Raw genomic sequence first — 27601 nt, 5'->3', positions numbered from 1 at the left:
AGGGCCCTAGTTTTTACTACTAACAAAACTAAAATTAATGAAGCATGTTAACTGCCATTTTGCACTCACTTTGTGTTGGTATAAATGACTACACATGGTGCAAGGCAGCAGGTAGCAAGCTTCTTATCTTTTATCTGTGGACTGAAGTGAAGCGTTAGGAGTTGGGACCCCTGGCTTTCCATTCCTGGCTTTTCCACTGACTTGTTCTGTTGACATGGTAATACTAAGTTACTACCTAGTTATTACTTAGTCCTGCCTTGAGTGCAGGGGACTGGACTAGATGACCAATTGAGGTCCCTTCCAGTGCGATGATTCTATGGCCTACTCACTTAGGGCTGGTCTACACATAAATGTGCATTGAAATACAAAAGGTGTGAATTAAAATCAGTTTAGTTATTTCAGTCCAAATCTGTATGTGGACACTCTTGGTTTTTTTTTTTTTTTTTTTTTTTTTTGGTGGTTGGGGTGGTTGTTGTTTTTTTTTTTTTTTTTTTTTGTTTTTTTTTTTTGTGGGGGGGGGGAGGGGGGAATGGCGTTAGGCAAGATATGTAACAAACGGACTATTTTAAGTAAATCAACTTTAGCCACTTTTATTATGAAATAAAGGTCCACAAACAGAATTGCATTTAGTATTAATTTACACCTTTTGGTATTTTGTTGCAAATTTGTATGTATACCAGCTGTTAATTTTATGGCTTAGTTTTCCCATCCGTTTAAAAAAAAAATATCCACCTCAGGGATATTGTGAGGGTTACTTAATTTAGTTTAGCAAAAAGTTTTCAGATCTACAAAAAGGCCATATGGAAATATGTATTATTATTATTATTACTATTATATTATATTATGTTTTAAAATTAAATATTTTAAAATAAGCAATGATATTTTTCCAAATACTTCTTGGTTTAACCATTTAAATACCAAATACATTTGTTAAAAAACTGGCATAAGAAAACAAGGTCCTTTTGATTTTCAGATACAATGTGTGTATTATGGCTTATGGACAAACAGGGAGTGGGAAGACGTATACAATGTTGGGACCGCAATCTGAGGATGATGTCACTCTTTCAATAGAAGATGAACTAGAGCTAGGAATTATTCCTAGAGCCACAGAAGAAGTCTTCAGGTATTGCTGACCAGGGGAATGGGAATAACGTTTGAGTGCCAGTTTTTACATTACAGTTGTATGCAAAAGGGAAAAAATGCACATTGTTTGCAGTATTGTTGTAGCTGTGTTTGTCCCAGGATATTAGCAAGACAAGGTGGGTGAGATAATGTCTTTTATTGGACCAACTTTGGTTGGTAAAAAAGACAGACTTTTGATCTTACACAGAGCTGTTCTTCAGCACATGATATTCTTGCTGTTCAGATTTAACTTTTCAAGATGATTAACACTTAATTATAGTGGCTTTGGTAGCAAATCCAAAGTTAAGTTTGAATCTAAATTTTCATTCTACACTCTTTCTTAACCCACCTCTAACATTTTACGAGGTAACTTATTGGTTTGCATATTGTAGTCATTAAAATAAGGGAGGAGAGTGAGATTTTTTTCTGGAACTTGAACAATATTTGATCATGGATATTTATTTTCCACTTAGGCCTTATCTACATGGGATAACTTACTTCGATATAACCTAAGGTGTGAATTAAACCCAATATAGTTATACTGATATAATTCCCTGTGTGGACACACATATTCTGATACACGAGTGCTATTTTCTTGGCTTAGCTTATGTTGCTTGGGAAGGGGTTTAAACTAAACTACAACAAAAAAGGCCACTTTTATATTAGAGTGTTTAATGGGGAAAATTGTCCTGTGTAGACAAGGGCTTAATTTATAAATTCTCTGGGTTTATTTTAGCCCCAGTGTCTTGTGCATTTTTCCCCATCCTCTCAACAATAGTGGACTTTCACAACCCTACACTTCCCACACAGATTCTGCTCTTTAGGTCTTAGAAATTGGAGAGTTTTAAATCCTTTGGCATATCCCAGGAGTTATTGTGGTCACAATAGTAATAAGACATTAGAATCACCCACAGTCCAGGAACAGATAGTATAGGGTTTAAATGCAGCCAAAACAAGGTAATTTTCTCCCTGTGACGTATTTACTCTATAATTTAAGTGCATACATTCTTGTTCTTCAACCTTTACATTAACGTGGAAGGCAACATACTCTCATGATTGTGGTTGTTTGATAAGTACTTTCATCAGACTATAATCAGCTCTGAGATGCAACTGTTTCTTAAGGATGGTTTACTTAGGATTTGATTTCAGCCATTTTAGCTTTGTTTCATTTTCTTTTCTGTAATTCTTTTCAGGCTTATTTCAGAAAAGCCATCAGGAAGTCATTGGGTTGAGGTTTCTGTTGTAGAAGTGTATAATAATGAAATTTTTGATCTTCTGGCCAAAGACAGCTGTGGAAGAGTATTCGGCGTTAAACGTGACGTTGTCACAACCAAGGAAGGCAAGAGCGATGTGCCGTTGCTTACCTATGAGTGAGTACACAGCACAATAAGTAAACCATTATTGCAAGATCATGATACAGAAAAAAGTTGTTACAGTATGTGTCAGCTACAAGGCATGGAGACATAATTGTTGGCACTGATGAGTATTTCTAAGCATACATTCCTTCCCCAGTACATATAAAAGCCCTGGATGATTCCATTTACTGTTAATATTTCACTAAGAATTCAACTAATTAGGTCACACTTGGCTTCCAGTCTCAATTTGAATATTCTGCAGTAATAATAATAATACAATTAATATTGTTTTATATTTATACACTACCTTCCCTCCCACAATGTGTTATAACAATTGTATGTACCCTACGTACGGCAGCTTTGAAATGCAGTCAGCTGTATCGCAGGGATGGCAGTGGCAAAGCAGTTCTTAGCACATTGCGAAAAGTGGGAACACTGTGAAAAAGTCCAATAGAACTTTATAGAAAATGATAACCTTTTTGTAGATTTTTTAGATCATTGTGTAGAATTTTATGAAATAGGATCATTGAAAATACTTAAAGAAAGAATAGTACTCTGTATTAAATTTTGTGGGATTTTGGAGTAACTTCTATAGAACCCTGTTGGTTTAATTCCTGTTAAAGTCTGTGAGACTTTTCCATAAGGGCAAGGAAGGGAATTACATTCAAACACACCAGAGCAAACCCTACTCTTAAGAAAAATGTCGTAAGTTCTTAATATCCACACACAAGAGAGAGGATTTCATTTTATAAGTGGTCACCCAGAATACTTACCCATCGTACGTATTTTAGCACTCTGCTTATCTCGTTTAGAAAGATTAAGGCGGTGTTGACGCTGCTGGAATTTAAACCTGGGGTCCCAGAGAGGCTAGGTTGTTCAAACCAAAGGTATAGATTGCTAAGCCATCCTTTCTAGTTTCTGTTCTTTATATTTTTAGATAAACCTTTTTCTACAGCACATATGTACAATGGTTCTCCTTTACAGCTTTGATTCTCCTTTACAGCTGTTCTGACTGTGTAGCAGGGCCTTAAAGTGGGCATAATCTGCAGCTACACTACCAGACTGGTGTAAATGAGAATCAAGCCCACTATAGATACATGTCCAGTGCACACAGCCTATGTAAAATATTTCCTTTTTTTTCCCCATAAGGCTCCTATCTACACAGTCCGACGAAGTGGGCATTCACCCACGAAAGCTTATGCTCCAATACATCTGTCAGTCTTAAAGGTGCCACAGGACTCTCTGTTGCTATCTACACAATGTAGATGATAAAAATCATGTCCTAACAAGGGAAGACCACTATCCTGTCTTAAACAAACTTATTGCAGACTGCTGGAACAGCACAATTAAAAATGGGGAAGAGTTAGAGGTGACAGGCAGCAGTCGTGGCACTTGCAAGATGACATTAGCAGGTAGAAGGAAGGTGTTGGCCATTTCATTCCTACCCCAACAAAATGTTAGAAGCAGGGGTTCTCAAATTTAATTGCAGCATGATCCCCTTCTGACAACAAAAATTACTACATGACCTCAGGAGGGGGGGCCTGAGCCTGCCCAAGTTCTGCCACCCCACGCGTGGGGGGCCAAAACCAAAGGGCTTCAGCCCCAGGCAAGAGGCCTGTAACCTGAGCCCCGTCACCCCGGGCTGAAGCCCTCGGGTTTTGGCTTCAGCCCTGGGCCCTAGCAAGTCTAATGCCAGCCCTGGCATTAAACACCATTAAAATGGGGGCACAACCCACAGTTTGAGAACCACTGTGTTAGAGGATTCCCAAAGGACCTGGTGTGACACACTGAGCAAAAAGTTCTTTGGGCAAATCATTCTGTAGGTGTCTTTTTGAGGACAAGAACAAGAAGAGGCTTGTGAGAGCAAACACTAATTTTCTTTTCTGAAAACTGTCCATCATACTGAACAATTCAGCACGAAACCATAAAATGTTCTGTTGCTGGTGGAAACATGATTTTTTTTTCACACATCTCTAATCATAATGCCTGTCAAAGGCTGTTCTATGCTACTTCAGTGGGAATTGGAAGTCAGAGCAAGAAGTAGCTTTTTCCTCCATGGATTAAAACAAACTGCACTCTCAATGGAAATAATTGACAGCAGTATTTTTATCTTGTGGGTTTTAGTAACATAAGCAACCACTTGAGATTTGTTTATGTGGTTTTATATTATTGCCAGAAAACCTTGATAGATTACAGCCAATATTCTGGAGGGTTGAAAAGACATAATTCTTTCTCTGCAGTTATTTGTATTTACTGACATGTTTTCTGTCCATTGAACTGTTCATACAAAATTGGAACCCACATAGAAACTGTAAAATTGCTTTTTCCAGAATCTAGGATTTGTAATTTTCCTCTCTGTGGAATTACAGTCACTGTAGTAATCTAGGAACGATTATTTTTCTTCTTACTTATTTACAGCTAAACACAAAACTTTTAGGGTTCATCCTAGTAAAATTAAATTTCAGATCACTGAATACAAAAGTCTTTGAGTTAAATTTGATTTCCAGGCATATTAATGCACCCTCATCTGTACTCTATACTCCTGAAAAGAGAAGCAGGGAGTGGAGTAAGGCTAATTGGGGCTCAGATTCATCTATGCTTTTAGGAGCACTCTGGAAACACTCTTGCTCCCAGTCCAGCTCTTTCTTCCTCACTTCTGAGTTCTTGGACTTCCTCCTCCCAAGTGAGGCAGCCCACACAGCTCATCCCAGCACATCGGGCTATCAGTTGCACCCTCTGCCATTGCCCATCTCTCTGACTCAAATTCACTGCACCGTCCAGGCATCTTCTGACTGTGGAATCCCAATGACTCAAATCTGGCTTTAATTTATGCTTGAAAAATAGCCACTATGCCTACTTGATCAAGGGAGTTCTGCCTGGCTAGTTGTTAACCCATCTCTTTTCCCTGGCTTTTGGGGAGGGGAAGGTGCACTGCAGGCTGGGATTTGTGCCATTGGGGTTGGAAACTGTGGCTGGAATGGGTTTCCTTTGTTCTTCCTTTGTTCTTGGGGTGACTCCTATATTTATTTCTTTAATTTTCAATACATGGCAAAGGTGCTTAGAGGTTTGGATAAGCACTTCTGGAAAATGTTTATCTAAATCAATCAATAAGTATTCAGTATTTATATCTTGATTACAATAAAAGCAGCAAAAAAGTCAAATCCATAAACAGACTATATTAATAATTATGCGAAAAAGGTTAACAATGAAAAACAAACCCAAACAACTCAAGAAAACCGTTGAGGAAGGCCACCCCTGCTGTCTGGAGTCTAAGCAAACACATGGCGTTTTGAATAAAAACACATCCTCATTTGTGATAATATTTCATCTAAAATGTACTGGCCCACTGAGTCTCATTGGCTTCTCCATACATTAAATAGAATACAGTGGAAGTTTTCCTGTTAACATGTACATCCAACTGAATCAGGCAAACCTCATGTTCTTCCTTCTTGTATGTGTAAGTTGGTATTAGACAATATCCAGGGCCGAATTTTCAGCCTAACTACAGCATGGCCTCTCTCTGTGGCAGCTGGTCCCTGAAAACCTATCCATGTGCAAGTGTAATATTTACAATATGATACAGTTCATTTAGTTAGACTCCTCTTAGGGAAAATCTTTTTCTACTCCTTCTTTTCAGGTTCCACATGTCAATCAAGTTGGCCAACCTACCACCAGTTAAAAAATGCCCCACATTTGTGTCTCCCACTCTGGTGAATCCTCCTCCTGAGTTTCTCAAATCCATGTCTCCATTCTTCATGTCAATCTTAGTGATCCCTAGACTTTTTACTTCAGTTAAGAGGATACCTGAGCTAGGAGCCATGTTCAGTGGACAACAGTACTGAACTTTTCCCAAGAATTAGGTGCAATTCCCTGCTCTGACCCAGACTTCCTGTGTGACTGGGCAAGTCACTTAGCCTCTCTGTATCTCAGTTCCCAATCTGTAAAATGGGGATGATAATATTTCCCTACCTCTCAGGGGTGTTGTGAGGACACATGCATTAAATATTCTGAGGTGTTCCGGTGTTATGTTGGTGGGGGCTGTATACTTTAGATACAAGGTGTCCAGGCTACTTAAGAGCATAAGAATGGCTATACTGGGTCAGATCAATGGTCCATCTAGCCCCCTGTCCTGCCTTCCGACCCTGGCTGGTGCCAGATGCTACAGAAGGAATGAACAGAACAGGGCAGTTTTTGAGTGATCCATCCCCTGTCATCCAGGCCCAACTCCTGGCAGTCAGAGGCTTAGGGACACATAGTGCGTGGGGTTATATCCCTGACCATCTTGACTAATAGCCATTGATGGACCTGTCCTCCATGAATTTATCTAATTCTTTTTTTGAACCCAGTTTTATAGTTTTGGCCTTCACAACAACCCCTAGCAATGAGTTCCATGGGTTAACCGTGCATTGTGCCAGCATATTCAGTATGAGGCACAGCTTCATCTTGGGCTGAAATGGAACATACCCTAGTTGAAAGATTCTGCAGGGCAGCAACATATGGCGTTAAGAGTTAGCAAAGGAGACAAGGGGAGCATTTTGGAGACAGGATTGGAACTGGGAGGGGCATAAGAGGAAATTATCAATTCATGTTCAAGTTGCCACATTTTTAATGTCACCTTTACTGTCAACTAACACTATTCTGTTTTGCCAGGACTGTTGAAAATGCTGTAGAATTCTTACAGCTAGTTGATAAAGGTCTGCAGCTAAGGGTCAAACATCCAACACTGGTGCATGCTCATTCTTCTCGCTCTCATCTGGTAGTGACATTGACCATAACCATGAAGGCTGTCTCTGCAGATAGCTTTGGTAAGTAGGATAGTGCTAAAATATATCTAGAGCCATTTGTGTCAGAAATGCAGTGTCTGGGTTGAGGGATTTTCTTATTGCTCTTTTCTCTCTTCTGACTGTCTCTTGCTACACTCTTTAAACCCCCTGTTCTTTTCTATTTAACCTTTTAGCTGCTTTTCTGAACACCTCTTAATGTTGCTGTGTTTGAGATGTTTTCTTAACACTTCTAACATTGTGTGATGATTTTTACACACTGCTGTCGTACTTATGGGCATGCAGTGTGAAGCAGTCTATGTTGTATTATTAGTAGTTTTCTCTAACTGGCTAACAGGCATAGAATCAAATAGTGTAGCTGGATAATTTTACAAGGAATTATTTAGTTATATATGCTCAGATCAGGGCTAGAACAAAGTTTAAGCTTCAGGGCATATGATCACTACTGGGGCAGAAGGGATTTTCTCTTTACATACTACATTACACAACTAGCTAGGTGTGTTAAGGAGGTTTTCAGTTGGTCCCTGCCAGAGTAGACAAACCAATGATCTTATCAAGTATGGAAAAACCTGTATTTTTATATTATAGTTGTGTCCCTTCTTGTTTTCAGTGTCACATATAGGTTTGGCAGTCTGTTGCATTAGGAGCAGTTCTGGCTCTTGTGGGGTTAACTTTGTTTTCTTTTCTTCCTTTTGCTCATGTTGTAATTAGACTCTCCATTTGTAGCACTGTGGTCTGTCTCCTTCATACCCTGCAACAACAATATGGTTTTAGGAAGTGGAAAGTATTTAAAACTTTTTTCTCCAGATCTCTATCGGAAATTAAACAGAGAATATTAGCAAAACAGAACAAATGGTGCCCTCGTTTACCTTCAGCCCCTGCCAAAAGACACAGCTACTTCGGATGCTGCACCTCTACCAGTCCAGATGTTAGATCTATCCAGCTCCAGATCTTTGTCAATCAGGCAGACATTACAAAATGCAGCCATTTTAACTCGCCAGCCATCTTGTTTAGTCCAGGCTTCCTTCAGTCATTCATTAGCTGATACGCTATGTCAATTACTGCACTACCCTTCTTTAAGCCTCACAGCAAGGCCAAATAGGAATTTCTGCCATATGTTGATGGATGGAGGACTCTCAAGTTTCAGGATCACAGAATAAGAGTTACGATAGCTGAATGAGCATTACAGTAGGTAAAGAAGCACTACAAAATGTGACCTCAAAGTGGAATTGTGACAGTGTGGTCTGCCTCTGTAATAAGAGACACGCCTTGCTTAAGGCCTAGGTGCAGCAAATTGCCAAATGGTAGGCACTGAAGAAATAAATAGTAGATCAAATCAGAAAGCTAAGGAGTGGTAGTTAGGCTTTGGAAATGGGACTTAAAGCCAGAGCTTTAGGATTTGGTGTCAATAACTTTTGTTGTGTGTTTGGGGAGAGGGTTGTTTTGGTTCCTTGCCCTATAGTAAGGAGGAAAAAGAAATTTTACTTTCATGCTTTCTCATCTGAAGCATTCTTTTTTATGTAAGCCAACACAGCTGCTCTGTCTCTGACATATGCTGTCATGGGTAGGTTGCTACTCCACTCCAGCCTAGAAGGCGAGGAAAGAATAAAGCAAGACACTGGAGAAGAAAGTCAAAGCTAAACTGCCCAGTGAAAAGACTTTTGCGCAGAATCTTACTGCCTGGAGGAGAGATGCTCACTTAGCCAAAATGTCAGAAGTGAAGCTAGCACTGAAGGACCAGTAGCAAAGAATCTGTCTGTCCCCCAAAGCACAGATCAGGTCCCAGAATGCTAAGGCACCAGATGACTTGCAAGGTCTGGGTTCCTCCAACTGTGGCTGCAGAACCAAGGCCAGGACTACTAACCTCTTTGGGCCAGGGACTATCTTTTGTTCTGTGTTTATACAGCACCTGACACAACAGGACCCTTGACTAGGGCTGCTAGGCACTATGATAATACACATAAATAATAATAATTAATAGGTGACCTACCTGAACAAGTAGGGGTACTGTTAAAGTTGCTTGTGGCTCATTAGGCAGAGATGGAGAAAAGAGGAGTTCCAAAGATTCCAGAGGGAATTGCAGCAAAGGGTGGGACAACAGAAACAAGAGAAACAATTCTGGCCAGAGCAGCAGTAGCTGAAGGACCAGCAGCATTAGAAATGGGCTGCAGAGCTCAAGGCTTTTAAAGATAGAGTCCCACTCCATCCTAGGAATCAAGGGACTGCCAGGCAACCGTCAATTGCAAACATGACTTTTTCTGCACATTCTCAGTAGTATCCTACCTGCTGTACAAATGTGGAGTTGAATGTAGTGATGGAGATATTAAATAAAACAAAACAAAAAAATAAGCCTTACTACCTAATTGGTATCACCTTCCTGATTGGCAGTGAAATAAGATAGACCAAGATTTCATATTTGTGCATCTGAGTAATCCAACCTGCCTAGGTCATTAATTACAGCCCACAAAACGATCTGAAACAGAAGATGCTAGGTTAACCCATCACTGTTGCATTTTTTTGCTTCCCATTTTGTGATGTTAAAAATAAACTTTCCTCATTCGTTTGTTTCCATCATCCAGCTCCTCTATGGACAGATGAAGAGTCTAGTCCAAGGCTAAGTAAAGAGCTTTTCTGCACCTTTCCTCAACAAGTGAAAGATGATAAACTCATCTTTCCTTCCAGAGCCTCTTCTCCAGCACAGTTTGAATCTACTGAGAAACTGAAGCACATCAAAACTAAACTACAGCTGGTGGATTTGGCGGGCAGTGAATGTGTTGGTACGCAGACCTTTTTATGACAAGGCTATTTTGAATTGAGAGCATAGAGCCTTCCATCTCATGGAGATAGTAATTGCATTTAGCTTATTAACTGAGTATTTGTGTTTCTTCATAAGAGGTGATTTAGACACATGCATCCAAATTTAAATGAAGTTATTGGGCCTGATTCACCACTGTGTTAATGTCACTGGGGCTTCATTAAGATCAGGTTGCATAAAGCCAAACCAACTCAGTGGCCAGTCAGGCCCATGGTGACATGCAGGGTGTACATGCTCCATTTGTTCAGAGTGTTTTTAAAAGCTGTATTTTTTACAGTGCAAAAATATGTATAAAAATGAGCATGTTCTTATTTTTGTATAGAAATGATCAAAGTGCATACATTATTTAAATATACTAAATATTTGTCATGAGCATACCGCTGTGTGTGGGTTTTTCTGCCTGCTTGTGGAAAAACTCTGGAAGGAAGTTGGTGTATTGAAAAGATAATATTGTTTTCATTGTTCCTTCAAAGCATTTTCCTCCTCCTCCATGCACACAATAATTTCAAAACCTTGATTATTTCCTAAAGGACAAGCTTTCTTACCAAGAAAAGCCACACCGCTAAATGTACCAGTCCAGAAATAATGTTTTGAAAACTGAATCTGTGTTATGAAAGAACTCTTTAGGTTACTGCCAAGAGTTCTTTCTGCTGGTGACTGTTAACTTTTGTTCTATAAAAAACATAATGTGTGTATATATATATATATATATATATATTTTAATTTGCTGGGGGTGTTAGAAACCTTTTGGTGAACATGTCATTGACAATACTGTATGTGTCTGTTCCCTCAGTTCGACAAGGGCAAGCATTTGATGCTCTGTGTACTCAACATGCCAGATCCTCAACAGGTGTAAAATGATGTACTTCAGCATTGAAGTTAATGGAGCAATGCTGATTTGCACCAGCTGGGGATCTGGCCCAACATATGCAGTGGGCTAGACTCTATTCTTAACTATGCTGATGAAAATCCGAAGACAGCAAAATTACTCTGGATTTACATAGGTATAATTCAGAGCAGATTTTAGCACATTATCTTTTGAAAGCTGAGATTTAGGACACGTTTAAGTGAGAAACAATTTTTAAAGTGTTTATTGTACATGAGTCTGATGCAGACATGTTCTTTTTCCCCTTAGCTTGATAGGTCTCTTGAGGGACATCCAGAGTAATTGTAGTTTGTTTTCACATCGTTGTCTATGAGCCAGATTGTTAGTTCTTAGCAAACTCTTGTCAAATTTCCGTATAAATCTGTCTGGAGTGGCCTTCGCTATAAAAACTTAGGTAAACGTTTTGAGTCAGATCATGGGCTTGGCCTATGCCCAAAGGCATAAGGGGAATAAGATCCTCTTCTCCCCCATCCCCAATGTCACTACATGACTTCCCCATATCTCAGCTGCAGGCATGAAAAAGGTGGAGAGGGTACTAATCTGCTATTGGTAAGTGCTGGTAGCAGATTATTACCCACGGGGAACATGGCAAGAGTAGGGAAGGAATTCTCCCTCCTAGGAGTGTCTACAAACAACATTAACAGGTTTAACTAAGCTGTGATGTTACACTGATTTAGTTAAACTGGTGCAACTTTGTGTGTAGACCAGGCTTTAGAGGCAACCTTTCCTGGGTTACTACTGGGGCAGTGCAACTATGCGCCAACTCTTACACTGGGCTAGAGATAAAAGGACACCCTAGCCCTTTATGCAAAACTACTACCTAAGATCATACGGTAAATACTTGTAGAAATATATTAATAGCTACCTTCATATCCAGTATGCAGTCTTTTTGCTTGTTGCTATACCATCTTGAGCTGTGATCCTATCAGTTTAATGCCAGTTCGGTTCTCCCATGAGAAACATTCATTGGACAGCTACCTACTGCAGGAAATGGTAAGAGATGGCATTTTTCCTTCTGAGTCATTGTGAACCAATACCCAATGACTTAAGGGATACTGTCCTGCTGAATTGTCTTCCAGTCTTCTCTCTGAATTAGCACTTGATTCAGTGCCCTAGTACTGACAAGTATGGACACAGAAGATATATTGTACAACTGGAGAAGTATAGATGAGAAATAAAAGCAAGGTCCCAGACCACCTGTGATCATTCAAGATTCTGTAGCACTTTTCATAAGAATAGGAATATTGCTAAGTGTTATTGAACAATGTAGTGCTACTGTGCATTATTAAACAGCTGCTGGATTTCACCTCAGAGGTGACTGCCTTTCAGTGGAGGGGGATGTGATTCCTGTGTGTGGTTTGTTTATCTGTTTAAATTAATAAAATATTTTTGAATTTTTCAAGGCAAAAGGTGCTTTTTAAGGCAATATTCTCCCCCAACAAATCCTGAATGGCTAAAACTTTGTAACTTCTTCATATATTAATGTATTTGTCCGATTTATATTGACTTAAAAATAATTCTGTCAATGGTATTAGCAGTACTTTTTCTTCCTGTATTTGGGATATTTGGTATTCAGAACAGGACGAGTGGCTTTCACTTGTATTTTCACATTTTATGTGAGGGAGTGAAGTCAGGAAAAAATATGCAGTATAACGTATTCTGACTTTTTAATATGTATGTATGTGAACATGGATATTAGATATTTTTTGCAAAAGACAGTTTAGTTAAATACATCAAAGATTATGAGGTGCTCAGATACGACAAAAATGGGAGCCATATAAGTACCTAAGAGAGATAGTAAATCATGTTTATCACTTGTCTTTAAATGTGTTATTAAGACAAAAAAGTTACACTTCAGGTCCAAGTGATATACCACGCATAGAGCTTATGTCCATTGAGCTTAGCAGATGCCTGAAGATGACAAAGAAGCTTTGATTATTCTGACTGTTGTTTCCTTATATTGCATTAGGTATGTCTGGAGTGACTGGAGTAGCCCTGCGAGAGACCTCGTTCATTAACCGTAGCTTATCAGCTCTGTCAGACGTACTTGGAGCAATAGCAGAGCAGCGCTCTCACATTCCATATAGAAACAGCAAACTTACCCACCTACTCCAGGACTCCATAGGTGATTATTTCTTTTGCCTTCTAGGTAACAACATTGAGTTACATTTCTTCTTCCAAACTTTTTTTCACATTTTGTTAGGAAAATAATCAATTGTTGTTGCTTTTTGTGTGTTGATCTTTTCCCATTGATGTTGTGTAGCAGGTAGAACAAAGGTTGTAAGGGTATGGTGTGGAGCAATGTTGTGTGGGAGGCTATAGCAGGGCACTTGGAGTCAGAACTCTGGGGTTCTGTTCTGGAGTCTCTTCTCACTGATTTGCTTAAGTCATTTAACTTTCTTGAGTCTTGCTTCTCGTTGGTAAATTGGTAACTGATAACAGTGACCTACCTCCATAAGATATTGTGAAGCTTAATTCATTAATTTAAGGTTTAATATCAAGTGAGTGTAAAAGTTAAGCTTAACTCTTCCAGGGTTTTGTTAATACAATGTGTGTAAGAAATTTGCAGATTTCATGGCTGTTCTTGCTGCCCAGAATGCACAATACCAAAACAGTAAATGGAGACACTTCAGCATCCATTTAAGTGTTGCAACAACTTCTTCGAGTGATTGCTCATGTGCATTCCACAATAGGCATGCGTGCTTGCCAAGTGCACCGGTGCCAGAAGTTTTCCCCTTAGCAGTATCCATAGGGGAGCGCCCCTAGTGGCACCGCCATGGCACGGTATAAGGGGCGCTGCCCACTCCCCGACCCTCAGTTCCTTCTTGCTGCCAGTAAAGGTGCTTCGGAACTGCTCTGCTCCAGCTCAGCTGTAGCTTTCCCTCTTGGACTCTGTTAGTTCATAGTTAGTAGTGCCTGTAGTTTAAAAGAAAGTAGTTTTAGTTAGAATTAGTTAAGTGTGCCCGGGTCGGGACATGCCCCTGCCCTAGGCTTTAAGTCGTGCAACACTTGCAAACGGCCTATGCCTGTGAGTGATCCACACGTGGACTGTTTACTCTGTGTGGGGGAAACCCATCTCAGTGATCGCTGCAAGATTTGCAGATCCTTCAAACCTCGGACCAAGAAGGAGCGAGACATTTGGCTCCAAGCCATTTTGACAGTCGGTCCTGACCCCGACACCGCTGCGCCGCTCCGAGTCAGCACCGAGCACTGCGACATCGGTGCACAGTGACCCAACGGTGCCCTTCACCAGTTGGCGCCGCTCCCCGTCCACAGGACACTCCAAAAAGGTGAAGAAGAGGTCTTCGCCAAGACACTGGAGCAAGCCTGGGGGAGAGACTAGACCCGCGTTGGGCAGCTCTCGGTCCCCGTCGGCCTCACGGCCTCCGACTCAAGTTGAGCAGAGTAGCCCGGCCCACTCCGAGCCGGCCTCCCCGGACACCAGTGGCCACATTCGGGTGCCCTCCACACCAGAGGCCCTGCAAGTGTCTCGAGACGTTATGTCTCTGCCAGTACTGGTAGCACCGCCATCGTCGGCTCCCCGGTCCAGAGGCAAGCCACCGCTCGGACCTCCGCAGTCGCCACCTGGACGGTACCACTCACGGTCGAGGGAAGGTTCCCGACGACGTTCCCCGCTCAGTGACCGCCCCGGGCACAGTCTGCCCCGATCCCTGTCGACCTCCACCAGGTTGTCTGGCTGGGTACCAACTGGCAGGGGTTCCAGGCACTGCTCCGCCTCCAGGAAACATAGACCTTGCGAGGAGAGTGTGCCCCGTCGAGACCGGGACAGACAGCACCGGAGGTCATTATCTCTGAGAAGCTTCCATAGCCCCTTGCGGTACGGGCGTTGACGCCGTTCCTGTTCTTCGTCTCGCTCGAGGCCCCCGCCTCGGCACTGCTCCCGCAGCCCCAGGCATCTATCACTGGCACCCCACCGTCGTGGATCCGCCCGTCGGAGCCGCTCCTCCACGCCGGCATCACGATCTCGCGGTCAGCACCGCTCCCGACGTTGCCACTCATCCCAGTCCCGTGATAGCGGTCAATCGTATGCCAGCCCGGCCTCCCTTCGAAGTCGTCAGCCGATGTGCCAGGCTGCTCAGGCTGGACAGCCCGCTCTGCTGGTGCCATAGCAGGTGCAGTGGCACCAGGCTCCTTGGCCAGCACCATGGTACCAATGGGTCCCGTGGGCCCTGACGCAGCCCCCGGTGGTGGCTCGCTCAGTGGCTGGAGCTTCGGAAAGGTTGTTGGCCTCCGTTTCGCAGCCTCCCAGAAAGGAGTTGGTGGTGCGTTCATCCCTGGTCCTGCACTCAGAAGGGGACCAAGTGGTGGGACCTGCGGCACCGGTGGGGACGCAGAGTACCGCACCCCCATTCTCATCCTCCCCGATGAGGCGATCATGGCCCCTCCTGTCCCGCAGATAAGAGCCCCCTTATAAAAAGTCAAGGGATTATAAAAAGCGCCTGCAAAGGCAATCCCGGCCTGGGCCCTCTAAGGGTAAACAGGCAGGAAATCACCAGTTTTGACGGATGCCCGGGGGCAACTTACCAGTTCATACCAGAGATCCACCCGCAATAAAGCTTCCCTTCTGCAACTAGTTGTGTGCTTTTCTCCTGGAGTGGTTGTGGCTGACCTCAGACCGATGGGTCCTCAACACCATCTCTCGGAGCTACACCCTCCAGTTTAATTCTACCCCACCCACCCGCCCTCCATCCCCGTCCCTCTTCAGGGACTCCTCTCACGAGAGCCTACTCGAGCAGGAGGTGAGGCAGCTCCTTGGCTTAGGAGCGGTGGAGGGGGTGCCAGCGGAGTTCAGATGCAAAGGGTTCTACTCCCACAATTTCCTGATCCTGAAGGCCAAAGGGGGACTTGGGCCCATCCTGGACCTGCAAGGCCTGAACCAGTACATGGTAAAGCTCAAGTTTCACATGGTCTCCCTGGCCTCCATCATCCCCTCCCTGGATCCCGGGGACTGGTACGCCGCCCTCGATCTGCAGGACGTGTACTTCCACATTCATATATTCGAGGGGCACAGGCGTTTTCTCCGTTTCACAGTAGGGCAGGAGCACTACCAGTTTACTCTCCTCCCGTTTGGCCTGTCCACGGCTCCCAGGGTATTCACAAAGTGTATGTCTGTGGTAGCGGCCTACGTCAGACGTCGGGGGGTCCAGATCTTTCCCTACCTCGACAACTGGCTGGTCAAGGGCAGTTCCAGGTCTCAGGTACAAGCTCACATCTCCCTCCTCCTGTCCACATGCACCACACTGGGCCTGTTGGTGAATGACACCAAGTCCACATTAGTTCCAGTGCAGCACATAGAGTTCATTGGGGCAATTCTGGACACGACGTCGGCCAAAGCCTCCCTCCCACCGGACAGATTTGAAACCCTAAGGGAGCTCATAAGCACAGTCACAAGGTTCCCCGTGACCACAGCCAGAGCGTGCCTCCAACTCCTGGGTCATATGTCGGCGTGCACATACGTGGTTCACCATGCCAGACTCAGGATGAGGCCCTTCCAGCTCTGGTTGGCCTCGGTATTCTCCCAGTTCTAGAGACAGGATGGACAAGGTCCTTACTGTGCCCGAACCGGTGATAGCCTCCCTGCACTGGTGGTCCTCCCTGGGGAACATGCTCCAAGGGGTCCCGTTCAGGGGCCGACCCCTGTTTGTGGAATTGGTGTTCGACGCGTCGAACCTGGGGTTGGGATCCCATGTGGAAAACCTCCAGACCCAAGGTCTGTGGTCAGCACAGGACCTTGCCCTGCACATAAATGTCAAGGAGCTCAGGGCAGTCCGTCTGGCATGCGCAGCCTTCTACTCGCACATGGCGGACAGAGTGGTCAGAGTTCTCACAGACAACACGGCCTTGATGTTCTACATCAACAGGCAAGGTGGGGCCTGTTCCTCAGCCCTCTGCCATGAAGCCCTCAGACTACGATATTTGCCTGGAAGCCCATCACTTACTGGGCGTCTGGAAGTCTCGGGCAGATCGGCTGAGTCGGGACTTCTCCTCTCAGCACGAGTGGACTCTGCACCCAGAGGTGGTGCACAGGATTTTCCAAACGTGGGGCACTCCCCCAGTGGCTCTGTTCGCGACGCAACAGAACTGCCAGTGTCCCTGCTACTGCTCCGGGGGGGTGGGGAGGAAGAGTTGGGTGTGGGTGCGATCTCCGATGCTTTCCTTTTGTCCTGGTCGGGCCAACTTTTCTATGTGTTTCCCCTGATTCTGTTGATCGGCATGGTCTTGGAAAAGATAAAAACAGACAGGGCGCGGGTCCTCCTGATCACCCTGGCTTGGCCCAGGCAACATTGGTTCGGGACTCTCACGAGCCTGGCGGTCGCCCCGCTGTGGCCGTTGCCAACCCGCCCAGACCTGCTCTCCCAGGACCAAAGTCGCCTCCTCCACCTCAACCTACCGGCACTCCACCTCACAGCGTGACTGCTCCATGGTTAGGCCGGGAGGACAGGACTTGCTGGGAAGGGGTTCAGCGCATCCTCCTGGAGAGCAGGCATCCCTCTACGTGTCAAGCCTACCTGGTGAAATGGTATTGGTTTTTCCGGTGGGCCGCTGAGCGGGACGTGTTGCCTGTGGCTGCTCCGATCCAGCTTATATTAGACTACCTCCTTCATCTTAGAGCCCAGGGCCTAGCGCCCTCGTCCATCAAGGTGCACCTGGCGGCCATATTGGCCTTCCACCTGCCTGTGCAGGGCCACACGATATTCTCTCATGCCACGATTGGCCAATTCCTTAAGGGTTTGGATCGCCTCTTCCCATATGTTAGGCCCCCCAGTCCCACAGTGGGACCTGAACTTGGTGCTGGCCAGATTAACTGGACCTCCAGTTGAACCATTAGCCACATGCTCCTGGTTGCACCTCTCGTGGAAGATAGCCTTCTTGGTGGAGATCACGTCCACTAGATGGGTCTCGGAGCTCCTGGCCCTGACCTCCGAACCCCCGTACATGGGGTTCCATAAGGATATGGTCCAGCTCCGACCGCATCCTTCGTTCCTTCCTAAGGTGGTCTCCACCTACCATATGGGCCAGGACATCGTCCCGCCGGTGCTCTGTCCCAAACCCCACGCGTCCAGTGAGGAGCGCCGCCTCCACATGCTAGATGTGAGACGGGCTGTGGCTTTTTACCTAGAACATACAAAGCTGTTCAGGAAGTCTTCACAACTGTTCATTGCCTTGGCCGAGCGCATGAGAGGCCAGCCAATCTCCACTCAGTGGCTCTCCAACTGGATCACTTCATGTATCCGACTTGTGATGACCTGGCAGGAGTCCCTTTGCCGCCAACTGTGAGGGCACGCTCGACCAGGGCACAAGCCTCGTCGGCTGCCTTTCTGGCCCATGTCCCTATTCAGGACATCTGTAGGGCTGCCACATGGTCATCGGTTCACACGTTCACCTTGCATTATGCGATAGTCTCCCAGACCAGGGAGGACGCCAGGTTCGGCAGGGCTGTGCTCCATCCCGAGAGTCTGTGAACTCCTACCCACCTCCAACAGATATAGCTTGGAATCTCCTATTGTGGAATGCACATGAGCAATCACTCGAAGAAGAAAAGACAGTTACCTTTTCCGTAACTGGTGTTCTTCGAGATGGTTGCTCATGTCCATTCCACATCCCGCCCTCCTTCCCCTCTGTTGGAGTTGTCTGGCAAGAAGGAACTGAGGGTGGGGGGAGCGCGCAGCACCCCTTATACTGCACCATGGAGGCGCCACTCCAGAGTTCGTTAGGGGCGCTCCCCTGCGGGTACTGCTAAGGGAAAAACTTCCGGCACCGGTGCATGTGGCGAGCACGCACACCTATAGTGGAATAGATGTGAGCAACACATCTCGAAGAACACCAGTTATGGAAAAGGTAACTGTCTTTTCTTTTGGTATTCGGATGGGCTGCTCTACTCTAACATTTCATCCATGTGTATGGTAGTGATAGGAAAAATCAGTGTAACCCACTGGTGAGTGTGTGTTGCAGGTCCCGTTCTATGTCCTATCCACGGAGTATATGATTCTCTTACAGCCCCTAGATAGTGAGATTCAGCTCAAGCTGTACCAGCTTTTAGCTCTTGAGCTGCCCGGTTCAATCTCAGGTGTGGGGACTATAATATGAGCACAGATTTTCCAAGAGGGTTTTTTGCCACAGAATTCTAAATTCACCTCTTCCTGCACTACAGCCTTGGGAAATCAGTACACCCTGTGAAAGGCCAAATATTGAAGCTTAGCAAAATATCTGCAGTAACTTTTTTTTTGATGGATAAAATTTGCCTATTTTCAAATTCTGGAAAGTGAGACAGTGATTGGTGAAGGGATTTGCATGAGCCGGTGAGTCAGGAGATCTGGGTTTTAATGCAAGTTGTAGTACTGACATGTTGTAGGACTTTGGACATGTTACCTAAACTCTGAGCTACAGTTTCCATCCTATGACACAACCAGTCATGTCAATTATTCCCCTGCAGTGATTTTAGGAATGTCCTTAAACTACCACCATGAGCTCTTGACAGTTAAAGCTTCCTTTTTTGCAGTACTTAGATACAAGTGATCTCTTCAGCTTTTAGATATGCTGATTTTACAAATACAACAAAGCATTGATACCCAAAACGTATACGTAGACTTGTTAGTGAAAGGGGCAGAAAGTTCTATATTACAAATGGTGAAAAATAACAGCAAATGATCAGCTAGCTAAATGAGACAATCCCATATGGCTTGAGTGTAGTGCCCATATGCTTTCAACAGCTGTTTGTATAGCGCTCTGATTCATAGAATTGATAACAGCCTACTCTGGCTTCTGTGCAGTTCAGCAGGTCAGTATTTAAAAACTTATTGAAAATAAGTGTGTTTGTGTGTGTGTGTGTGTTTTTTTTACTGTTTTTAGGGGGCAACGCTAAATTGCTGGTGATGCTGTGCGTCTCCCCCTGCCAGAAGTACGTAGCGGAATCGCTGCAATCCTTGGGATTCGGAACTCGTGCTCGGCAAGTTCAGAGAGGACAAGTCAAGAAAAGAAATCTGCCAGTGTCTAGCAAATCAAAATAAAAGCTACAGCTCCTGTGGATTAAAGTATTATTAATGAGTTCCTCAGACTGAAATGTATCTTGTTGTCATAAAGCCATGCTTTAAGATGTAAACTGCCAGTTAAAATAAACACTCCTCAATATGGCATTAGCAAAGCCATAAACTTGCTGATAATGTTCTTGTTCCAAAGATAACAACGGGTATTGAAAACGGCTGCCAAGCATGATGGATGGCATGGCATAGAAATATATTATGCCTTTTAGGGGAGCAATATCAAGACAGAGTTTTAGAGCAAATGTTTAGCATTGGGAAATAAGTAAATTAAATCAGCAGTGCACTGATCCTGGACAATTCACACTGGAAGGGCTGAATCTCTGTCCTATTAGTTTGGTAAAAAACACAAGTCTTTAATTACTCGGTTTCATTTCAATATTTCAAACTTGGTGGGAATATTTGGTTTGATGTTTGGGTTAAAATTAGGCACATATCTTGCTTACTTGCTCTCCTCTCTCTAGCATTGGGTTATTCCTAACCCATTCCTATTCCCTCAAGAAAAAAACAGGACCCAAACAACCTAACTTAAAGTACCATGCTTTAACTACTATGGCCACGTCTATACTACCCACCGGATTTGCGGGTAGTAATCGATCTATTGGTGATCGATTTATCGCGACTCGTCTAGATGCGATAAATCAATCCCCGAATCGACGCCCATATTTCACCTCGGCAGGAGGAGTAAGCAGAGTCGACGGGAGAGCCGTGGCGGTTGACTTGCCGCCATAAGGAAGGCCAGGTAAGTTGACCTAAGATACTTCGACTTCAGCTACGCGAATAGCATAGCTGAAGTTGCTTATCTTAGATCCATCTCCTCCCCTCCCCCCCAGGGTAGACCAGCCCTAAGTCAGGCTTCTTCTAGCTGTTTTTGCCATCTTTCCTGTGCTGAATGTGTAGGATGGTGGGTTGAGGTTTGTGACTGAAATGACATTGAGGGAGGAGTCTTAAGCAATTTCAAATAACATTACAGATCAAAAGAGATTCTGAGGCATGTAGTTGGGTTTTATTAACATCTAATGTGTGTTACGTGCTGTTTGAATGCTCAGCAGAGGCCAGTGATTCACTCTGACTTTTTGCCTCTAGGGATCATACTGCCTCTAGCCTGGGATAGAGGTCATTGGTGGGGCTCTGTGAGGAGGCTTAAATTGCATTTGCCTATCTGAAAGACTTGAGTTTATAGTGCTCTGAGTCTCTTAACTTTCACAAGCATAAATATTTATCCAGAGATTATATAGCATACTACTATTGGAATTTCACCCTTGAATGTATACCAGCTGCTACATTGAACGTGGTGCTCTGGTATTATCTCTGACCCTCAGTACATTAGCATTGTAATTGTGTGATGTGAGAAAACTCATTTTCCTAATAATGCGGCCAGGTTAGTTAAAATTCCTGGATTGACTTTACCTGATTTTAGCTGTAACACAAGAAAAAGCTAGTCATCTTCTGGGTGGGAATTTATTTTCATATGGACAGGACAGAGGATATAATGAAGTCCAAGGGTTGCTAAAATAATCAGAGGAGAAAGGATTGGACTGAGTAATGTTAGCATATAAAATGAAATGCACAGTATAAAATTATGTGGGAGTTAGGCACCTAGGTGCTTATGAAATTCCACTAGGCCCCTATCTGCATCTTTAGATACCTAAATACCTTTGAACATTTGGCCTGAAGATACTTTTAAAATTTTTACCTTCAAACTTGATTTTTTCATAAACTATTATTTCCTTGCTGTGGCTTTTCTTCAAAGCTACGTATTTATTTACAAAATCTACATGATACAAAAACTAGCAAGAATGTATTGTTAAGGTTGAGAAATCAAGTCTTCAAGTGTCAGCAAATACCAAAAGTTAAAGTTTCTACATTAACATTAACTCTGCCAGATTGCACAATGTAGCATTTTCTATTCCTGTTTTCCTTGTTACCTTAGTGCATTACTCTGATTGATCTGTATCATAACATGTACAGGATATGCAGTGCAGCAAAGTTAACATTACTCTAGAAACCTTTGGTTTTGGAATTTCCTGCTTATAAGGATTTGATTCCTCAATCTTAGTGTTGTATTTGATGTCCCTTTATTTTTACAGAGGGATGTGAGTGGGGGAGACAGACTGCTTCTAAATTGTAGCATGAACTGAACTGGCTTTAATACAGCAATGTAAGCTAGATTCTGTTATGCTGCAAGATTCCCTCACATCCTCTTAAGGAAACAGGGAGATCTAAATTGGTGTAATGTGCATGCTGAGGTCCAGGAAAAGGTGCAAGTTAAAAGAGGTGGCCTTATTACGTGTAATTTTTAAGTACTTACACTCTCCTGGTAGCTGCTTTTCTTTTTAATCCTCTTTTCTAGCCCTAAGGCCTTGTCTACTCTAAAATTACCACTATGATAGAGCCCCCAGTTATCATAGAGATGATAGATGGCTGCGTGGTTAATATACTGGGTCTGGGGCTCAGTGGAGTAATAACATGGTTGTGTCCTAACTATGGTGTAACATGATTTAGTTGTGCCTGTGGAGACCAGATCAATTTGTATTATAACTGTGTTATGGGACCCATTCTAACCCTCTCATAGGAGTGTGGAGAGAATAAGTTTATTTGTGTTTTGTGGCTCCATTAGTACCTAGATGGAACTATGGTCTGTCAGGGTTGCACTAATAATAACCTAAGGGCTAATGTGTCATAGAGGAAGTGATGTTTTATTATGAAAATACAAGCAAATTAAGGGTAAGAATTATAAAATCATAACCAGTGTACAGTCTGGATAAGAGACTCCTAAAATAGGGTAAAACCCTTAATGAAGCCACAATATGTATACAACTTAGAGTTCAGCTGTTCCTTTTGTGCACTCTCTAGCATTGCTGCTTTACTCGCTCTGTGATTAAAGTGCTCCTTACTCTATGGTTCATGCCATGAAGACCACAGCTCTATAGGTAGTCATTTTATTGCTATTAAAATGTGCAGCACTGTAAGTATCAGGAAATGCAGTCCATAGCAAGGAGTATACATTACATCTTTCCCAGCAATGCAATTTATTTTGCTATATGAACATGGACAAGTCACTAAGGACCAGATTTAGAAAGGTATTTAGGTGAATAAAGATGCAGAAAGACAGTGGGAGTTAGACACCTAACTCTCAAGTCCTTGTAGCAGTAGGCACCTATCTACTTCTTTAGGTGCTTAAATGCCTTTGTAAATCTGGCCCTAAATCTTAACGCCCAGATCCATAACGGTATTTAGATGCTTTACTCCCTGGATCTGGACCTAAATTCCAGATTTCAATTAATCTTACCTGATTTGGTGCTTTTGAAATCTCACTAGGTGCCTGCTTGCATCTTTAGGCTCCTAAATACCTTTGGAAATCTGACCCTAAATCACTTTTAAAAATGCAATTTAAGTCAGGCACGTGCTTCTGAAAATATTACCCCTAAGTAAGTGGTTTGACTTTTTTTGCAGAGGTTCTGAGCACCAGCAGCTCCTGGGAGCTTAAATGGAGCTGTAATTGTCTACACTTATGCAAATCAGCTTGGAGTTTTATAAAAAGGAACAATTAACGATCATGCCTCTTTCGCCAACTCTTAAACTAAACCTCAGCCTTTGTTGAAGTTTGATTTTATTTGTATGTGTGTATATACATATATATATTTACTTATTTTATTGTCCGCACATAGCTTCATGCCTTGGCTGCAGCTACACCACAAAGAAAGGCTGTTCTTCATTTTAGCCAGGGCTTGGAAAACCATAATTAGTACTGGACTGCTCACAATAATGTTTAAGTTGTTTTTAAATATTCATCACTGAAGCTATTTTATTTAAGTGCTTTTCCAAACCGCTACAGATTGTGAGGAGCGGGCTGGTTGCTGGAAAAGGCTTTGCGTTCCCCCAGGGGGCAGTAGTTGGAAGATAAGGAGTTTGCAGCTCTTTTCAGCCAACAAAGACTGCAGCTTTTGTTCATGGAGGGGATAGACTGGACCTGGCCCAAGCCACGTGGAATGCTGAAAGCATCCCCTATGGCTTAGTTTTTCTTGGTTGAGTATACCGGTAATTAATAATAGTCCCAGGCAAACAAAAATATAGGCCATTTACTAGACAAAGGAGACCAGTGGGTGAACTTGATGCAGGAAGAGGATAGAAGAGGCATGAGGAAAGACCCATATCCAGTGCAGTCTGTGCATGTAACATAGCCTCTGACCTGTGCCCCGGCTCTGCATGTAGCCCATTTTATATTTTGCCTCATGGGGGTGTGGATACACACACACACACCCATCCTTAGGGACTAGCAGGGTCTTTTTGATAAGATTATGGCCATTCTATATCTCAAAGTAGTGCACAGTTGGGAATTCATCACCAAGAAAAATTTAGCTTTTACACTAGAAGTGGAAAGTGGTCATTCTCTGCAAAGTATTAAGGATAGGTCAGTGGGTCTCATAGGGAATGGGAGAGAAGGTGAGAGAGAGTCCAAAACACCTGAAAATAAAAATAAGAAAAAATTAAACTGCTAGAGCAGGATGTTTAGACTATAACCGAGTCACTAATATTTTAAATTCCTTAGTTCAGTATTTCCCAGACCTTTGACATCTGAGCCCCTTTTCAGGAAATGCAACCAATCATGCTCCCCCTGCAATCCGAGTTACTCAGAGTTCATTGTGCACATTTTAATGATTGACACTTCCTTTCCCTTCTTACATGTTTTGATCAACAATGAACTAGTTAAAGTTGACATCTAAAGTAACATCACTGGAATCTGAATTAGCACCCTCTTGAGATGAATGGGGTAGGTCACACCTCCAAGTTATTGGTTCAGGCTTGCTGCAAATTCAAGCAGATATCTCTGTATTGATTACACTCTGGTCATATTTTGAATGGTTTTATTCGCAGTCATAACAAATAGAGACTAAGGGCTGGTAATTATACAGTTTGAGCAAACCCTTTGTGTGGACATTCTTATTTTTGATAAAAAGTGGCCTATTTTGGTTTAGCTTGTCAGTAAAAACATGACAAACTAAATCAAAACAAGGCCTTCTTAAGCTCAAGTAAGTATCCGCACAAGGGTTTTGCACTAACACAAGTAAATCAGTTTCTAAGCAATCAGATGGTCTGGCTCTTTTTCTTGAGGCTAGTCCTTCATGTAGCCCACACTTTGGGATATTCTGCCTTAGATATCATTTTCTTATATAGACTAGATGGAAATCTCAGAATCAATCCTTTATAAGTGGTCGAGAAGTATTTTTTGTTAAAAGTAGGTAACAACTTTTCCCAACATAATTTGAAACTGCTGATTTTGAAAATGGTGGTTACCAAGCTGAATTTTGATGTTTAGACCCTAAAACTTGCAAATTAATATGTCTACCAAAATTCACCAGAAATGTTTGATATACTAACAGCATGTACATGAACTTATCAGCAATATCAAACTGTTTGGCATAATTCTTTTTTAGTTTATTAAGAACAGAAATGAGAAGACATCATGGTTTTAACACCTATTACATCTTAATATTAACATTTTCATAGCATTTAGTCACCCATATATCAGAATATTAGAAATAAGTTAATCATAACATAAGTTATTTTTCCTGTCATACGTGAAGTCATTTTCTTGCATGCTTAGTATTTGTTTTATAGTACATAATTCTAGTCTAACTACAAAGCATTAACATAAAAGTGATGGTATTTTTTTTTTTTAAAACAGATAGTGAAAACAACAGTAAGGCTTCCACTGGAGTATTGTGTCCAGTTCTGGGTACCACATTTCAGGAAAGGATGTGGACAAATTAGAGAAAGTCCAGAAAAGAGCAACAAAAATGATTAAAGGTCTAGAAAATGACCTATGAGGGAAGATTGAAAAAATTGGGTTTGTTTAGTCTGGAGAAGAGAAGTCTGGGGGGGACGACATGATAACAGTTTTCAAGTACAAGGAGGAGGGTGAAAAATTGTTCTTGTTAACTTCAAGATAGGACAAGAAGCAATGGGCTTAAATTGCAGCAAGGACGGTTTAGGTTGGACATTAGGAAAAACTTCCTAACTCTCAGGGTAGTTAAGCATTGGAACAGATCGCCTAGGGAGGTTGTGGAATCTCCATCAGTGGAGGTTTTTAAGAACAGGTTAGACAAACCCCTGTGAGGAATGGTCTTGTTATTACTTAGTCCTGCCTTGAGTGCAGGGGACTAGACTAGATGACTTATTGAGGTCCATTCCCATCCTATAATTCTGTGAGGTGATTTATGACACTCATATTGGTTACTGTAGGTAAATCATGGAACTGGTAGTAAGTCTCAGGAGAGCCACTCCTAAGAAACAAGTAAAGAAGATGTGCGTGAAGCAGGTGAACAAGGATTGCATAGAATAAGGGATGCAACAGCCATTAAAAAGAAACTGCAAGATGACAAATACTGGGCAGCCACCGGCAGAATTGAGACCATCTTTCATTCAGAACAGACAGTATCCACAGAAATTGCTATGCCCAGTATATTGACAAAGGCAAAATCAAGATGTTACAGAAAGCAAGAGCATCTGCAACTGATGTCTCATATGTGGCAAGCTGTAGTGATCCAATAAAGACACCAGTGTCCATAATACAAGACAGTCCAGCTCTGTGAAACCTTCGTGACCGGAGAGGCTGCATGTTTTGTCAAGAAATGCACCCTAAACCCAGACTCATCTCTGTAATTACATTTCAAGATGAGTGGACAGATAACGAAGGCAGCTGTATTTGATCACAAAAAGAGTGTTCATTTAGCTGGAGTAAATGACCTTATAGCTGCTCAAGTCAAGTACCAACTGACATGTTACATCCTGTTTATGAGGTCTGTGATTGAAAAAAAGTGGGGTCACCAAAGTTACTGACCCAGCAGTGCTTTGGCTTCAAAACGAGCTTCAGTATGCAGCCAATCAAGACCATGTTTTGATGCTATCTTGAGGTTTGGCATTGTTACTCCAATCTTTCAAAGGAAACTTGCATTGAAATTCCATAGTCCTACATCAGATGTAGATCACCATTCAAGGCAAAACTCCAAGCTCATACTGGGGATTTATTTCAGTTCATTTAATTGCCTGACCAGTCTCCTGCTGAGAGACAAATACTCTTAGTCCCAGCTAAGTGTGTGTGTGTGTGTGTATATATATATATATATATATATATATATGTAGCTGTCTCACAAATGATGGATTCTTGTCAAGATGGCCATCCTCATTTACCATTCCCAGGAAGACATATTTCTGGCACATGTTGCATTGAAAATCCAGGAATATACTTTGAAACCTTTGTGGCCAGGGTGTGAATGTCCGTGAGGATTATGCAGCTTCTTGCATTCCAGGTAGTATGTACATGTTCCTCCATGTGCTGTATGAAGGCCAATCTCTTGAGTGAATTCAAGGTGCTTAGTGTAGTTCAAGACATATATGGTGGGAAGAAAGGAACACCAAAGCATATTGGTCTCGGCAGCGTCTCCCATTAGGAAACAAGGTCAAAACAACTTATTCAACTTTTCCATAAGGCTGGCCACTGCATTTGTTATGAAGCAATCCTAAAGGTGGACACTGCCCTAGCAGAGAAAACCCTACAAACTATGGCTGCTGAAAACAGT

At 42.9% G+C, this 27601-nt stretch overlaps 1 protein-coding gene across 2 annotated transcripts in view; it reads left to right on the top strand.

The window, feature by feature from the left end:
* The window catches only part of KIF25 (kinesin family member 25), a 72402-nt gene extending 52310 nt beyond the window's left edge, over positions 1-20092 (top strand). For both annotated transcript variants that reach the window (XM_024205863.1, XM_024205855.1), the window contains 6 exons: positions 974-1123; positions 2316-2492; positions 7128-7282; positions 9838-10035; positions 12929-13084; positions 19831-20092. In XM_024205863.1, the coding sequence (XP_024061631.1) occupies positions 974-1123; positions 2316-2492; positions 7128-7282; positions 9838-10035; positions 12929-13084; positions 19831-19988 (994 nt within the window). In that variant the 3' untranslated portion in view covers positions 19989-20092. The remainder of the gene's footprint in view (positions 1-973; positions 1124-2315; positions 2493-7127; positions 7283-9837; positions 10036-12928; positions 13085-19830) is intronic.
* The last annotated feature ends 7509 nt before the right edge of the window (positions 20093-27601 follow it).

Source organism: Terrapene carolina, unplaced genomic scaffold (genome assembly GCF_002925995.2).
Source record: "Terrapene carolina triunguis isolate 2854851 unplaced genomic scaffold, T_m_triunguis-2.0 Scaffold85, whole genome shotgun sequence".
In the NCBI taxonomy this organism is placed as follows: Eukaryota; Metazoa; Chordata; order Testudines; family Emydidae; genus Terrapene; species Terrapene triunguis.
Note: the sequence above shows the minus strand (reverse complement) of the source record. Positions and strands in the feature narration are given on the sequence as shown.